A 15,407-nucleotide genomic window follows, 5' to 3' on the forward strand; every position below is an offset into this window, starting at 1 on the left:
CCTCAAGTAGTAATTATGAAAACTCAATCATTAATAAACATTTATAATATATTAATGTTCACTATAAAACTTCTGAATTACTACATACATTGGCGTAACAACAGCAAGGCTTTGGGAGTTTTTTCCTTGGTTCAGACAATAAAGATGTTTTGCGTACAGAATTTAAAAACAACAAGAATATCAACTATCACTACACACTACCAAGGCAAACATGTCACAAAATATTCCACCTCAAAAATATCTCCTGTGCACCTAAGTTCTAAATTATTACTGTTGAGTTTAATAACCTGACTTCTATTAAGCTTTGAATTGACTCACATTTAATTTCTTATTCTTTAATAAATATTGTATTCTCTTTGGAAAATTTCCATTATATAGTTTACTCCCCATACATGTGATCTCAGCTACACTTGCATAAATGGGGAGTATGAATCCAAGGTTTTGTGGGTTTTTTGTTTGCTTGTTTTCACTTCTACAGTGACTATGGAATCATTATTTTGTTCTACTACATAAATATGTAGTGTTATAGAAGCTAGTGTCTCAAAATTCTCTCAAATCCAGTCCAAACTATTTTGGGCTATGAATAAATTTAAGAAAACTTTACCAAACATGATAGAATTTAGTGTAGACATTTTTTGGTGAAGTCTTTATGGTGGAAAAGTTTTGGACTTCCCAGACATTTGAAAGCTGCTAGGAATGATCTCAAAGAAACAAAGACATTTATAGTCTCATAATTTCTGGAATTTTTTATGAAATTGGATTTTCATAAATCTATGCCCAACTTTCGAACTACTGTATATACATTTATTTGAAAGAAATTGTTCAATTTTTCAAAATTAAAGTTAAATTTATGAGTAAAGATAAATTAACAAAAATTGTTATGCTATTTATTAAATGTAAGCAAATGAAGATCAGTTTTGACCCAGTTATGAACAAATTTGTAGAAGTTAAGGCTCAGAAAAATTATAATATTATTATCTATTACTGTGATGGGCCAATGAATAGCTGTTTTCCCCTTTATTTCAAAAAATACATTGTATTATATAATATTAGTTTACTGTTTCTGCTATAGCAAATTTAGTGGCTTCAAACAACACAAATATATTTTCTAATAGTTCTGAATGTCAGAAGTCTTAAAAGTGATAGTCTGCAGGGCTTCATTCCTTCTTCAACCTCTAGGAAAGAATGTTTCCTTGCATTCTAGACTAACTCTTAAAGGTCATCTGTGTTCCTTGGCTTGTGACCCTTTCATCCATGTTCAGTTCAGCAGGTAGCATTTTCAAATCACTCTCAGTTTCTTTTTTCTATCTACTATCGACACCATGGTCTGAATGTTTGTGGCCACCCAACTTCCTATATTGAAACTGAATCTTCAATATGATAGTATTTAGAGGTGGGGCCCTTGGGAGGTGACTAGTCATTAGATAGTGCTCTCATGGATGAGATTAGTGCTTTTTATAAAAGGGACTCCAGAGAGATCCCTGACCATTCTGTCATGTGAGGACACAGTGAGAAGGCAGCTATCAAACAGGAAGCAGGTCTCACCAGACAAGGAGTCGGCTGGTACTTAGATCTTGGACTTCCAGTTTACAGAACTGTGAAAAATAAATTTCAGCTGTTTAGGTGCCACCCCATCTCTGGTATTATTTTACAGGCTTCCAAATGGATTAAAACATTCTTCCTTTCATTTCTCCCATTATCCTGCCCCCTCAACTGTGACTCCAAACCTTGTTCCTCCTTATAAGGACCCACCTAGTTAATCCAGGGTAATCTCCCCATCTCAAAATCCTTAACTCAACCACACTTGCAAAGTCCCTTTTCTCAGATAAGATAACATATTCACATATTTTGGGGATTAGGCCGTGGACATTTTGGGGGAACAATTATTATGCCCACCATATGTACATGGTACTATAATATTGTGTATGAATGTACTTGTTATATAGATATATATACATATTCATATATATGATACACATATATGAATATCAATAAATCAAAATTTTCATTGTCTTTTCTGGCAACTGTTATCTTTTTTCTTTTCACTTCTTTTTTTAATCCTTTATTTCATTTCATGATTATGATTGAAAATAATTTTGTCATATGAAAGGAAAAGGATGTTAAAAATAATTGATCCTGGTGTCAAATATTCTAGATATGTTACTGGTAAACATTCTGCTATTTCTCTTAAATTAAGCAATTATCTTCTCTAAAATAAAACAATAAAACATATATATATCCACAGAAACCAATGAACCATTTTGTGGCTTATTCTTTTAATTAACACTCTAAGTCAAACACTATACTCATAAAACACAAATCTGAAAAAATAAAATGCCAAAACTTTTATTCACAAGATTTTTTTTCAAATGTAGAATTGAGAAGGTCTTTTATATTGATGTTGTTGGTTTTTTCAACACTGATACAGCAAAAAAAAAGTCTACTGGACATTTTGGTAGAAATCAATTTTTCTTTCATTACTCACCTATTTAGAAGCAGATGTCCCAATTGCTTCCTGATTTCATATAGTGACAGAACAAAACAAGGTAGATTTGTTATAAGCAATATTCCTAATGGCATATGGAGGAGGCACTGTTTTTCCTCCTTCTCACCACAACTGAGATGAATGAGCAAAGAACAAGTGACTGACATAAAACCTACCCATGGGGGTGCCAACGCCATAACCTTTGGAGTCTATAAGGCCGCCGATCTGTGTCAGGTTACAGTTCCGCTGGGTAACAAACTCAATTGTTGTTGACTCCATTAGGAAAGCATAATCAGAGGTGAGGACTCTCTGGATTCCTTCTTCATTACTTTTGACGAGTACTGATTGCCTCCTGCTACTCATGAAGGCCCACATTTTGTCATACGTAGATATTTTTGATTTCTAGGGAAAAATAAAATACGTAAGAAAGATAATCTTCGGTTTCCATGTGATCCTACAATATTTATATGGAGCTGACTATATTTCATTTACCCATAATACCTTATAATTGTCTCACTAATAATAGTAATATTCAAACGAAGAAATCAAAATCTGTATAAAAAGTTCCTCACTGGGGCACCTGGGTGGCTCAGTGGTTGAGTCTCTGCCTTTGGCTCAGTTGTGATCCTGGGATCCTGTTCAGGCTCCCCGTGGGGAAGCTTGCTCCTCCCTCTGCCTATGTCTCTGCCCTTCTCTTTGTGTCTCTCTCTTTAAGATAAAATCTTTTTTTTTAGCAAAAGAGTTCCTTGTAGCAGTTCCTCTTCTAATATTTACAGGTATAACACTGATTTCTTTAACAAACATATCGAAAATAATTTAATGCTCAAAAATGCATTGCTAATAAATAATAGAAGGCCATTAAAAAAAAGAGAAAACAAAATTGATAGAAGGAACTTTTGGGCTTGTATCTCACATGAGTATTTCCTGTGTCTAATTTTATCTTTCAACATTGTATAACAACATTTGGAAGATACAGACACTGGACACCGACACTAAAAAACCTTGAGTTTTTGTTTGTTTGTTTTTGTTTTTCCCAGTGTGGTTGACTATAAGACAGATGTCACATTATCCTCCAAGTACACAAAGATATGGGCTGAACAAATAAAAATAATTTGTTACAAATAAAAATTTCTACTAGGAGACAATCTAGATACGACAGAACTTCTTTTAGCCTACCACAGGACAACAGGAAATCTATCATTCAGACCTACTAACTAAAGAATTCTGGACCAATAAAATTGAAGTTTTTATATCCAACTGAAAATTCTCAATAAGGGCTTTCACTAGTAAAGGAAAGAAATAGGTTTCATTCAGAAGGTATAGGTAAGAACAACCATGAAAAAGGTTAGCATCTGCTTATGAAAAGTGCACCCTTATCCTACTTAATTCTTATACAAATACAAAAAAAAATACTGAAGCTACAAATAAAGGAAAATATTCACTATATTTGTTGCACTGTCATAAAAAGTTAAAACTATTTTCAAATCAATAGATATGCATTCTTTTTACAGCTGAAGTATGCATTTAGTCCTACATGTGCCAGGCCAGGTTCTAAATGAGATATTCCACTAGATGGTAGGTGCACATTATTATTTAGAAAACTTCTGGCACTATTTCAATGACAATAGAAGAATAAAACCTTACATTTACTGGGGGGAAAACCCTAAATGTACAATGATTGCTTTCTAAAAACAAGTATAATATTAGGGCTAGAAGAGAGTAGAATTGCAAACCTTTGCTCTCCAGTGAAACACTAACACATGCTAAAAGGCCAGTGGCTCAATTTTGAAAAACAGTATCTATAACATCTAAAATAAAATTGACAAGATTACAAATTTGAGAAGCTATGGTGGCATGTCAATTATTTAAAGGAAAATAATCATATGTTGGAAATAGGAAAGAAAAATGAAAAAAATATTTAAGGTTATGACAAAATCCTTATTGGAATAGTTAAGCCAATAGTGAGATTTTGCATAGACTCATTTGACTTTTCAAATCAGTAACACAATGAGGATAGCCAGAATAAATTCACTTCCTTTCAAAGGTAAAGAATTTTTCTCCTAAGGCTTGGCATTAAGAAAGACTTAAATACAAAATAAAAATTATGGCTCACCTGTAGATCAAGGAGAGTTTACATAAAAAAATAAAATAAACTAGACATAGTTTTTGATGTAGTAAATCTATAGCTGATAATAGATAGATACATAATCCCATTAATAATAAATCTAAAAATGTATGTCATCAAAACTGCACACTCATCAGTTGATAGTTTAAAATATAACTGTTTAACAGAGGGTGATAGTATAATATTATTACATGGGCGTGGTCTCTGAGGCCAAAACTACAGAGACAAGAAAGTGTACAAAAAGTTATTTTTACCCATATTGGCCATAAAATGCCTAAATTCTCTCCTTTGTTTCAGTTATAAGAACATTAACAATAAATTTTTTATTGTTTTAGTTACATGATTTCCAATTTGTGATAACACACTCCATTCATTGATAAAAATTAAATAAAACTTGAACATTCGTGTTTTTGTCTCGGGGGGGAACAGAATTTTACAATGGCACTAACATTTAAATATGTCTATTAATTTATAAAATTCTACATAATTATGTTTCTCTTTTTATAATATTCTGTTATACACTAGAATTTCATAATATGTTATAAAATTGTATAATATTAGAAGTAGTACTTTCTAATTTAAAGACTATATATCACAAGGAATTTTAAGAAAGAGAATTACATTTTTAACAGTATAATAACATATCCATTATTAATATGTTGCTGTGTAAACAGATCAAACATTTTTAACAACTGAAAACAAATAAATTAAAAACTATTTCTAATCTAGCCTTTACAGATCTAAATAGTTTAACTTTTAATTAATGTGAATGTAGAATTATTTTACAGTTGAAATATCTAATCTATAATACAGCCTTTAATTGATGAAATAAAGATTTTACAAAATGTATTTTCATATAAAATTTTTTGAATGCTTTCTTCCACTCATATTTTATTTCTGAGTACTGCCTAGAAATTATCATTGATATTCATTTGAAGCTAATCATTTCCAATCTTCCATTGCTACACAAGTATCTCCCTATTGATTTACTTCTGATTTTCAGAAATCTATTGTCTATGATTTTTGTGCAGCTTTACTAAACTTTCCTTTTTTAATATTCCTATTATTCTTAAAAGTGTAGAATAGGTTTAGATAGAAATGTCACTCAAATTGTTTTGTTTTTCTTAATAAAAAAATAAAAAACTCAAATAAGAAACATTTCAACTCAGAAATATTGACTGTCTGCTGGTCACACATATTCTATTTGGCTTGTTTGATTTGTTGTCATTTTTTGACCTCAATTTCCAATTTAGCACAGCCATTTCTTTGCACTTCTCATTTCTGGCTAGAAAACACAACTCTATGTAGAAAATACACAAGAAATATGATTTAAAATCATTACTACTTCTGTAGACTCTATGTGCAGGGGGTAGGGGGAGATGCTTTTCAACTCTCACCTATTTCTACAGAAAGTTGAAAAGGCAGACTAATCTTTAGCATCTTTTGGCAATTTTATTACTTCTATTCTATTTAGTAGTGAAGAGAATCTAGTGCATCAGGTTTAAAAACAAAAGGTCTGTACAACATGAATTTCACTGAAATCCTTAAATTTAAAGTGAATAAGACAACCTACAAAGTATTTGAACAAACTATCTGAACAACTCATAGGCTGAATATGAAGTGTAAGATGATTTTTTCTCTATCAATCTAACCACTCAGAAATAATTGGTTACCTATAACTTAAGTAATATATAGATTCTGAATAATGTAGGCTGAGTCAAAGGTAATGATCATTAGCTGTATATCTTATTAATGGAATTTATGTTCTTATGCAAGCCACTTAATATCTTTGAATTTCAGCTTGCATAATAGTGAAATATCTGCCAACTTCTCAGTGTTTTTCTGAGGATCAAATAAGACACTACATGTAAGCACACAATGCCATAGTAAGATATTTTTATAATCAAATTATTTGTATCTTAATTTTCTTTAAAAAATACCAAGAACTGTGGGAGAGATGGCAAGTTGAATACCATATTCCAGTACATGTTCTCTTCTATGGTATGAAACCACAAGGCAAAAATGAATGGGACAATGTACAACAGCAACAAGATTTTGGAAGCTGAGAAGCAGATAGGTGAATTGTAACTCAGTTAAGCAACCTTTAGAACCCTCTCTTGCCCACAAAACTTTCAATGATTGTCATTTCTATATCCCTCTCAAAGCCAGAATGACCAAAGTTCTAACACAAGTAAAATTTATTGAAAGAATGTCTTTTAAAAAGTTGGATTAAAAAAAAAAAAGTTGGATCCTTAATCTCTGCCCACCCTCTTTCTCTGGGCAGCATGGTGACTACTCCATCCTACACAAACAGAGGACTAGAGGTTTTATTCTCTGGAGACGAAACAAAAACACACTGGATACATGTGAGCTAGGGGAAGCTGTACTAAAACCAGAAGAAACAAGTTGGAGTCTACAACCAATGTTGAGGCCAGACAGCCCTGTTTTTATCCTGCTCTTTACAACTCTACTAGTAGAGACAATGAAAGGCTTTTCAAGCAAAATTGAGCTGCACCAGAGAGATGATGATAAAGATTAAAAAAACAGATAAAGTTCAGCATAATGTGTGAGACATTATTCTAAATTATTTATAAATATTAAATCAAAAAAATAAATATTAAATAATTTAAATTTTATAAGAATTCTATTAGGTGATAAGTATCTTTTCTGCCATCCTACAAATGAGAAAACTAAAACATAAAGAGGTTAATAATTTGCCGAAATTCATGTGGCTACTTAGTGGCAAAACCAGGAATAAAACACCGGCAGATTAGCTACCGAATTCATGTTTTTAATCATTACACTACATCAATTCTATATCACGGAATCCCAACAAAATGATCCAACACATCACCCTATAACAAAGCTCACAGTTTTTCAGTCTTGAGAAAGCACCAGAGTTTCCAGTGAGCCTTTTAGAGTCTGTTATATATTATCAAACAGCCAAAGATAACCAGATATTTGAAGGGAACCTCTAACATGAATATAAACAAACAAACAAACAAAATAGCATAAATGTCCTCAGAGAGGTAAAAGATACTGCATAAATGAAAAACAATAAATAAATGGATTCTGTTGAAGGAAAACACATTTAGGGAACAAATAGATATTAAATCTAATATCATAAATGAAAACTTAAAGTGAAAGTATAGAAAACAAAGTTTAAAGAAATGTCCAGAAAAGCAGGGGGAAAAAATTAAAAGACAGAAAGAAGGAAAGAATGCCCTGAGGAAGGATCATGAATTGATATCTGAAGCCTGAGTCCATGTCAGCTACATAAAGAGGTGAATAACTTTCTAGACATGGAAAAAAGCAGCTAAGAGATGCCATCTTGGACATGAATTTAGTGGGTTGGCATAACGGAAGGAAGTACGCTTTGGCTGGACACATAGAGTCAAAGAACATGGTATGGTACTAGAAGATGACAGAGAAATAGGTAAAGGGTGACCAAGATGACTTGTTTCCCTCAATTCTCTCAACTTTAGATGGGCTTCTTTCTGTGAGCAAGCCACTGACCTCATTTTTACCCTGGCCTTTCCAGAATCCAGATGGTCTAACCACTGAGGTCTCTTCTCTTCTTTTTCTTACATCACTCACTTTAGAAAATATGTAATTGTAAATTCTTCTTTTGCATCTTGCAGATGCAAATCTTTTTAAAAGCCTTTTATCAGCTTTAGAGCCCAGAACTATCTCTCTCAAGGACCGAGGAGCCATCCTTGAACTACAATCATCAAAGAAGAGAAGCACCACTACCATCCAGGCTCTCTGGGAAGAAAGGAGCTTAATTTATGTGGGGACTTTACTCTAAGTTATAAAACTACCTCCTACAACAACAACAACAAAAAAAAACAAAAAACAAACAAACAAAAAAAAACTACCTCCTGTCATGAAGGCACTAAAAGTTTATTTTTCCTTTGGGTAAGACCATTTAACAAATACAGATGGCTATGATGCCCCTAATCACAGCTCTTAGGAACACACAGAAATCTAGGTAGGAAACAGTACTTGCACCAGGTAAGTGGTGTTGGAGATAAAAAGAAAACTAAGACTTCAAAAGGTGTGTGAGTATGAGTGTGTGTATGTGTGTGTGTGTGTTACAGCTAATGTTTGGTCATTATTAAACTACAAGAAGTAAATGGAGGTTTAGGTTGAGTGACTCATTGGTTTATGGTTAAACCGAGAAATTAAAAAAATAACATCAAAAGAAGGTTGGGGGAAAATATTATACCTAGTAGGTTGGAGATACCTCAGAAACATCTAAATAGGTCTGTCAAATGAAGTTAGATATCTAAGTCTGGAGTACAGGGGAAAGGTCAAGGCTATAAGTACAGATTCTGGAGTCCTCTTGAATATACAAGAAAAGGAGTGGATATATGAGAAAAGAAGAAGAACCCTAGGAACAAACGTAGTGCAATTTCGAATTTCAGTGTCTGGCAGAGAAAACTGAGCTTGTAAATGAGACACACAAAAAGGTGAACAAAGATTAAGGAAGAAAATATGGAAATTGTGGTGCTGCAGAAATCAAAGCAAGAAGATGTTTAATGAAGGAATGCTTACCTATTGTGATTTGCCAAAAAAAATAAGTGTACAATGATAACTGAATAATATCCTTTGGACTTGGCAAGAGAGAGTTCCTTTGTTATTTTAGCAATAGCTAATTTAGTGGAGTGAAGTATTTATAAATCACATAGAAGCAGATTAAAGAAGGATTTGGAGAAAGTTAAATGGATCCAGTAAATGCCAATAAAGAAAAAAATAAAAACATACCAGTAAGTAAGTCTCTGAAGAATAGGAGATCCATGGCAGTAGATAGAAGAATATTTTGGTTTAAGTGAGATTTTCAAAGATTAAGGAGATTGAAGCATGTTTAAGTGCCAATGAGGAGATTTCAGGAGAAAAAACAGAAGTTTAAAAAGCCAGAGAAAGAAAGACAATAATAATGCAAAATTTCTAATAAAGTGAATCTCAAGATCTCAAGGAGAATCATAGAGAATTTAAAACAGTGCAATTGGCTTGACCTTTTCTTTCAAAATATTTATATTAAACACATGTAGAATTAAATTGATACTCTAAGACGTATGGTGTAAGGAGAAAACAAGAAGCATCAGCTAGATTTATTTTTAATAAGATATAAAAATGTTGGAGATTTTCAAAGTAAAATAGACTATAGGATCTTCAAAGTTAAAATCAATAGGTGGAAGCTGTACAGATTCAAGATTAGGAAAAAATAAACAAAAGAAAACAAAAAAAGATTCAAGATTAGGAATAAAAATGCATTTAAAAAACGCATTTAAAGTCAGTAAGCATGTAATTAAAATTGAAACTAACGGTCAAATATTTATACATTGAGTGTGAAAGTTGTATGTAACATCACTTGGAAAAAAGGACATATCAAGTTGCAATGAGAACTAAAGATTGGAGGTGAAAGATGGGACACGCTGAAAGAACCACAGATATTATCTTTTGCTTAACCTGCTGTGTTAACGATTGGTTTCATTCAATGAAGTAGCCACCAACCATCATCAAGGGACAAGTTAAAATCATGGATGGGAATGAAGCTGCTCAACTAAAATGTACAGTCTTTGAAAGTTTTCTAGTGTTGGAGTTCTAGAGAGAGGTAAGACTTATGTAGACAGGAAAGATGGAGGAATTGGGACACAGCTTGACCTGTGCATCACTGCTGCCAAACTGATTAGGAAAGACTTTCCAAAAGAATGTATTATATAAGAGAAATATGAAAAATGAAAGTCAAGTAATGAGCTAAGCATGAAATAACATATTTCTCTGTAAGAAAGGCATTGGGATAATGACAAATTAGAGAATAATACAGAAGTTGTTCAAGTAGAGGTTAGCCAAGTAAAATAAATAATTAATGAAAAAGAATCTTATTTTACTCCTTGATTACACAGATGAGAAAACTAAGGTTACCTCGTAAGAAAAAAAATTACCAATGAAAGTAGGTTTGTAAAGAGAAAAGTGATGATTGGATTTATAAGATCATGATTTTATAGAAGAATTTTAATTACATAATAAGATAATTACTTCTTTAGCAAAAATGAGTAACATTCCTAAGTATTATCTTTGCAGTTATGTTGTACATAATAGTTTAGATAAAGTTAAGCAAAAAAATTAAATCATGACTCAAAGATATTTCTTGAAATGAGTAGGAATGTCAAAGCACTACAGAGAAAAAGCATATTTAAAATTTTCTAAATAAAATGTTATTTTCTCACACAACTTACTCTGCCATTCTGAAAACTAGAATCATTTTTTATTTGTTGTTAATGTGCCTCACGTTAAAGACATTTTTTTCTTCTATATTAAATCGGATGGATTTAGGATGTCAATGTTTAGCAGTGTTTATTTTATCAAAATGCTGAGGTTTGTAAGCTGATTTGGTTTTTGCTACATCAGCACAAAACAAAACTAGTTCATAAAGCATTGTCTTTTTATAATAGTTTTATGGGCTAGGAAACATCAACAAAAGATAAAAGAAAATACTCTTCTAGGAATAAACTTACAAAGAATAAGAAATACAACACTTTTTAAAAATTCACATATGATGCCACATGATCTGTGATGCCAAATGATCTGTGCTTTAAAAAAAAAGCATTCAGTGTAAATACTTAAAATATTTTAAACATAATAGCTAATGATTTAAAAGTTAAGGGTATATTTGTTTCATGATTTAAAATTTAAGGATATATTAGTTTTGGTTTCTGACAGAACTCAAAGTTTGCAACCTGAAATTACTTGGCTCATTGCAGATCTCAAATAACTAATGGTTTCAGTCAGTGTTTTTCCTGAGCATTTTAGAAAAAGATTTTTAGAACTTATAAGATATTACTGTAAGGATACTGCTTTGAGATTTTGTTTCTATCTCTTGTAAAATGTTATGAAAGCTAATAAAGTAAGGATTCATCTTGTACCATCTGTATATATCTTTTCTTATTGGGAAAAACATATTTCACCTTATACAAAGCCATCTTTTTTAAAAAAAATATCTTTGGCTTAAATTCTTTAGTACACACACACAAAAATTCACAAATGAATTATTCATCTTTATTTTTTTTTTGCTTGCTGTCAAATATCAATTAAAATTTTAGAAACCATATAGTCGGGGATCCCTGGGTGGCGCAGCGGTTTAGCGCCTGTCTTTGGCCCAGGGCGCTGATCCTGGAGACCCGGGATCGAATCCCATGTCGGGCTCCCGGTGCATGGAGCCTGCTTCTCCCTCTGCCTATGTCTCTGCCTCTCTCTCTCCCTCTGTGTGACTATCATAAATAAATAAATAATTTAAAAAAAAAAAGAAACCATATAGTGATCATTAACCCTGTTGGCCTAAAAATAATAAGGAAATAACATTATCAAGATTTGTATGATCTCCAGAAGCAAGAATTGAAAATTAACTTTTTATGAATGCTCTAGGGTTTCATGAATGAAATGAAAAATATTTAACACTAATCTTGTTTGAACTTTCATAGCCACAAGGTATCAAGAATACAAAGACAGTCCAGTACTATGTTTGATATGGTCTATTACATATAATATTAGAAGTATTGACAACAACTCCAGATTCCTTAAAAATGTTAATCGAGTGGAACAACATCCAGAGCATCTTGAAATAACCTAAAAAAGACTTTCTGTTAAGAATCCACTTATTTTGACATTCATGAAAAGATGTTTTGCCTTCTAAACTATAATGTCTGTCAGAATTCATTGGACTTTAGTGTATGGCTGAATATGGTGAAATTGCTAAAAGAAGAGACAGGAATTTCTGACCATTTTTCATAATTACCAAAGTAAATTTAGTCGCGCTGGACACTTACTCAAATTATTCCTTCTCAGTAAATTTCACATGACCAATTCTGTTTCTAATATTCACATAAATATTTGGATATAAATGTTATAATAATTTTTCCTATTTTGTTATGAAAAAGTCACATGTAATAGTCTCTATTGCATGGTTTGAAAATAGTCCAGACCAAGGTCTCCCTTGGTAAAGGGGAATTTGGCTGAGATTTGCATTTTAATTTTTTATTACAGTAAATAAATTACCAACAATACTGGAACATATGTGCTAGGTAAGAACAGCTGAGCCCTATCTGGACTCATCTGACCTTGGTCACTAGGAAATTAGAGTTAATTCAGGAAAACAGGACTGAAGCCATATGTGGTTCATATCAAAGATGGATCTGAGGCTAGTGCAGTGATCTGAAAGCATTTGGTTGTTAGCAAACCTGTCAGTCCTTGGAGCAATTCTGGCAGTTTTATCTCAAGGCATCTGCAATCTCTTAAAACAGGATATTTGAAGAGAAGGACAATGAAACAATGCTTTTCTCAATGTTACTGAGAGCTAACAGAAGAATAAAAGCATTATGACTGAGCATATTACGATGGGCAGCAGGTTTAAAATGATCTGGTGCAGTTAAAGGCAGTTATTGTTTTTAGGTGGTTGTGCCCCTAGTTGAAAACTCATTCTGCACTATTCAGAACCCCTGATGGTAAGTCTTCTGGTTATTGCATTTTATTCTTTAAATGAGACATCTTGAACTCTGGTCAAATGTTTCCTTTTTCTTATAAATAATAGCAATCAACAATATATTTTACTGTCATTTGGTCAGACTTCAATAAAATTAGGAAAATTGACTTCACAAAGTCAATAAAAGACCTTGATTAAGTCACAATATCTTGGCTGTATCTAATAAAAAGCTTCCCTACCAATTTCACAGAAATGTTATGACGAATAAATGAAAAAAAAATTATATGGAGTCACTTTGACAAGCTATCACGCTCTCTAAAGATATCAGGGTTTTATTCTTAGCTCAAGTTTCATGTAATCAATCAATGGAGAAACGTAAGTCTATGCTACGACTGCAGAATTTGCCCACCATGTTAATCTCTTTATGCCTGTACCTTTAGAATAATTTATAATTTTCAGAAATATCGAAGCATTTGCTTGCTCATTCATTTACTCAGTTGTTCTTTCATTCTAATATTTACTGAGCACCAGCTGGGTGTAACAGATCATGCCAGGCATCGTGCATGCAGAGATTAGCCAAAAACAAAGCATGGCCCCCATCCTAACAAAGCTTAAAGTCTCATCATACATGACAAGCAAACTAAGAATTATGAAATGGTGTGATAAATGCCATGAAAAATGACAGGTACTGTGTAACCTAAAGTGATGAAGGAAGACATGACAAAGTCAGAGGAAGTAATTTTCTTTCGTTTAAGATTCAAATCAGGTATAGTTTTCCTGGGCCTTACTCTCCTCTAATTGAAGCACATAAACACACACACACACACACTACAAAAAAACCCTTAATATTTGAATTTTTTAAAGATTTATTTATTTATTTGAGAAAGAAAGAGAGAGAGACACACACACACAGAGAGAGAGAGAGAGAGAGAGAGAGAGTCTAAGCATGAGGGAAGAGGCAGAGAGAAAGAATCTTTAAGCAAATTCCCTCCTGAGCACGGAGCCCAACAGTGGGTTTGATCTCATGACACTAAGAGCATGACCTGAGCTGACACCAAGAGCTGGGTGCCCAACTGACTGAACCACCCAGGTGACTCAACATTTGAAACTCTTAAAAGTCATTGTTCTTACTTTTAGCCGGCACCTTTCCTGGGGTTTCTTAATTTTACTGGGAGATGATGCAAACCTCACCAAAACATTTTAGAGATATGTATAATATTTGTATTGCTATAACTTTCATACATAATGTATACCCCCAAATAAATGTTTTATTTCTAGATAATAAATAAGTGGACTCAGGTTGAATCCTAGAGACTTAAGGGAGAAGAGATGAATGGCCTTATTAACATCTCCGTTCACTGAATGGATAAGCCCATTTGACTATACTATTCATGAATTTAATATGTACAAAGTAATTGTATTAATGACTATGTGAATCCTTGATCTAAGGTACATTTTAATTAGAAGAACCCCCCAACCTAAGGACTTGAACTTGCCAATTTCTCCAACTAGAACCCTTTCCTTGCACGTTTGTGTGCCTCATTCCTGCACTTCCATCTGACCTTTGCTCAAATATCACCTTTTCAAGGGAACTTCCACTATTTATCTTATTTATATTCCCACTCCTTGCTTACAGATATGCCTCCTGCTTTATTTTTATCCATAGAACTTAATAACTATGTAGTATATTAATTTCCTATTTTTACTTATGCATCTGTTCAATTTCAATCTCCATCCACTATGAGATAAACTCCATAAAGATGGAGATATCTGTCTTGGTTTGTTTATTGCCCCTAGGCCTAGAACAGTGTCTTGTGTATACCAATGGGTATTTTTTGAATAAATGAACCAAAAATGCATAGATCAATGAATAAATGGATGCAATGGAATTATTTCTATTGGGCTAAAATTTAAAAGACAGGAATATTAGCCTTAGTTATGGCATTACCAAGCTAAGTGGTATTTGGTGAGTAATTTCATCTCTCTAGAACTCAATTTGCTCATATGCAAAATAAATGGGTTAAACTATGCAAATACTAAGATGTCTTCTATCAAAGAAGATCTTTATATGTCTAGTTAGAAAAATAACTAAGTAGATTTACTTCCTTCATATTCTATTCATGCCTTAATTTAATAAAGAAAAGAATATCACTGGCCTCATTTTAAAGCAAAACATGAAGAAGGCGACATCATTGTACTGCATACGGAAATTTAAGTTCCATTTCAATGTTAAAATGTAGTTGTAATGTATTAAAAGAAAATTCTAGAATGTATTTCACACACCACATATCTCAAGGATGGGAGGTAGGATTACC

General features: G+C 32.6%; 1 protein-coding gene across 7 annotated transcripts in view; it reads right to left on the reverse strand.

Annotated features, from left to right (window-relative positions):
* GRIK2 (glutamate ionotropic receptor kainate type subunit 2) overlaps positions 1-15,407 on the reverse strand; it is a 1,079,206-nt gene that overhangs the window by 32,384 nt on the left and 1,031,415 nt on the right. For all 7 annotated transcript variants that reach the window (XM_072831955.1, XM_072831953.1, XM_072831957.1 and 4 more), the window contains one exon: positions 2,662-2,887. In XM_072831955.1, coding sequence (XP_072688056.1) covers positions 2,662-2,887 — 226 coding nt within the window. The remainder of the gene's footprint in view (positions 1-2,661; positions 2,888-15,407) is intronic.

The sequence above is a fragment of the Canis lupus genome, chromosome 7, assembly GCF_048164855.1.
Source record: "Canis lupus baileyi chromosome 7, mCanLup2.hap1, whole genome shotgun sequence".
Lineage (NCBI taxonomy): Eukaryota > Metazoa > Chordata > Mammalia > Carnivora > Canidae > Canis > Canis lupus.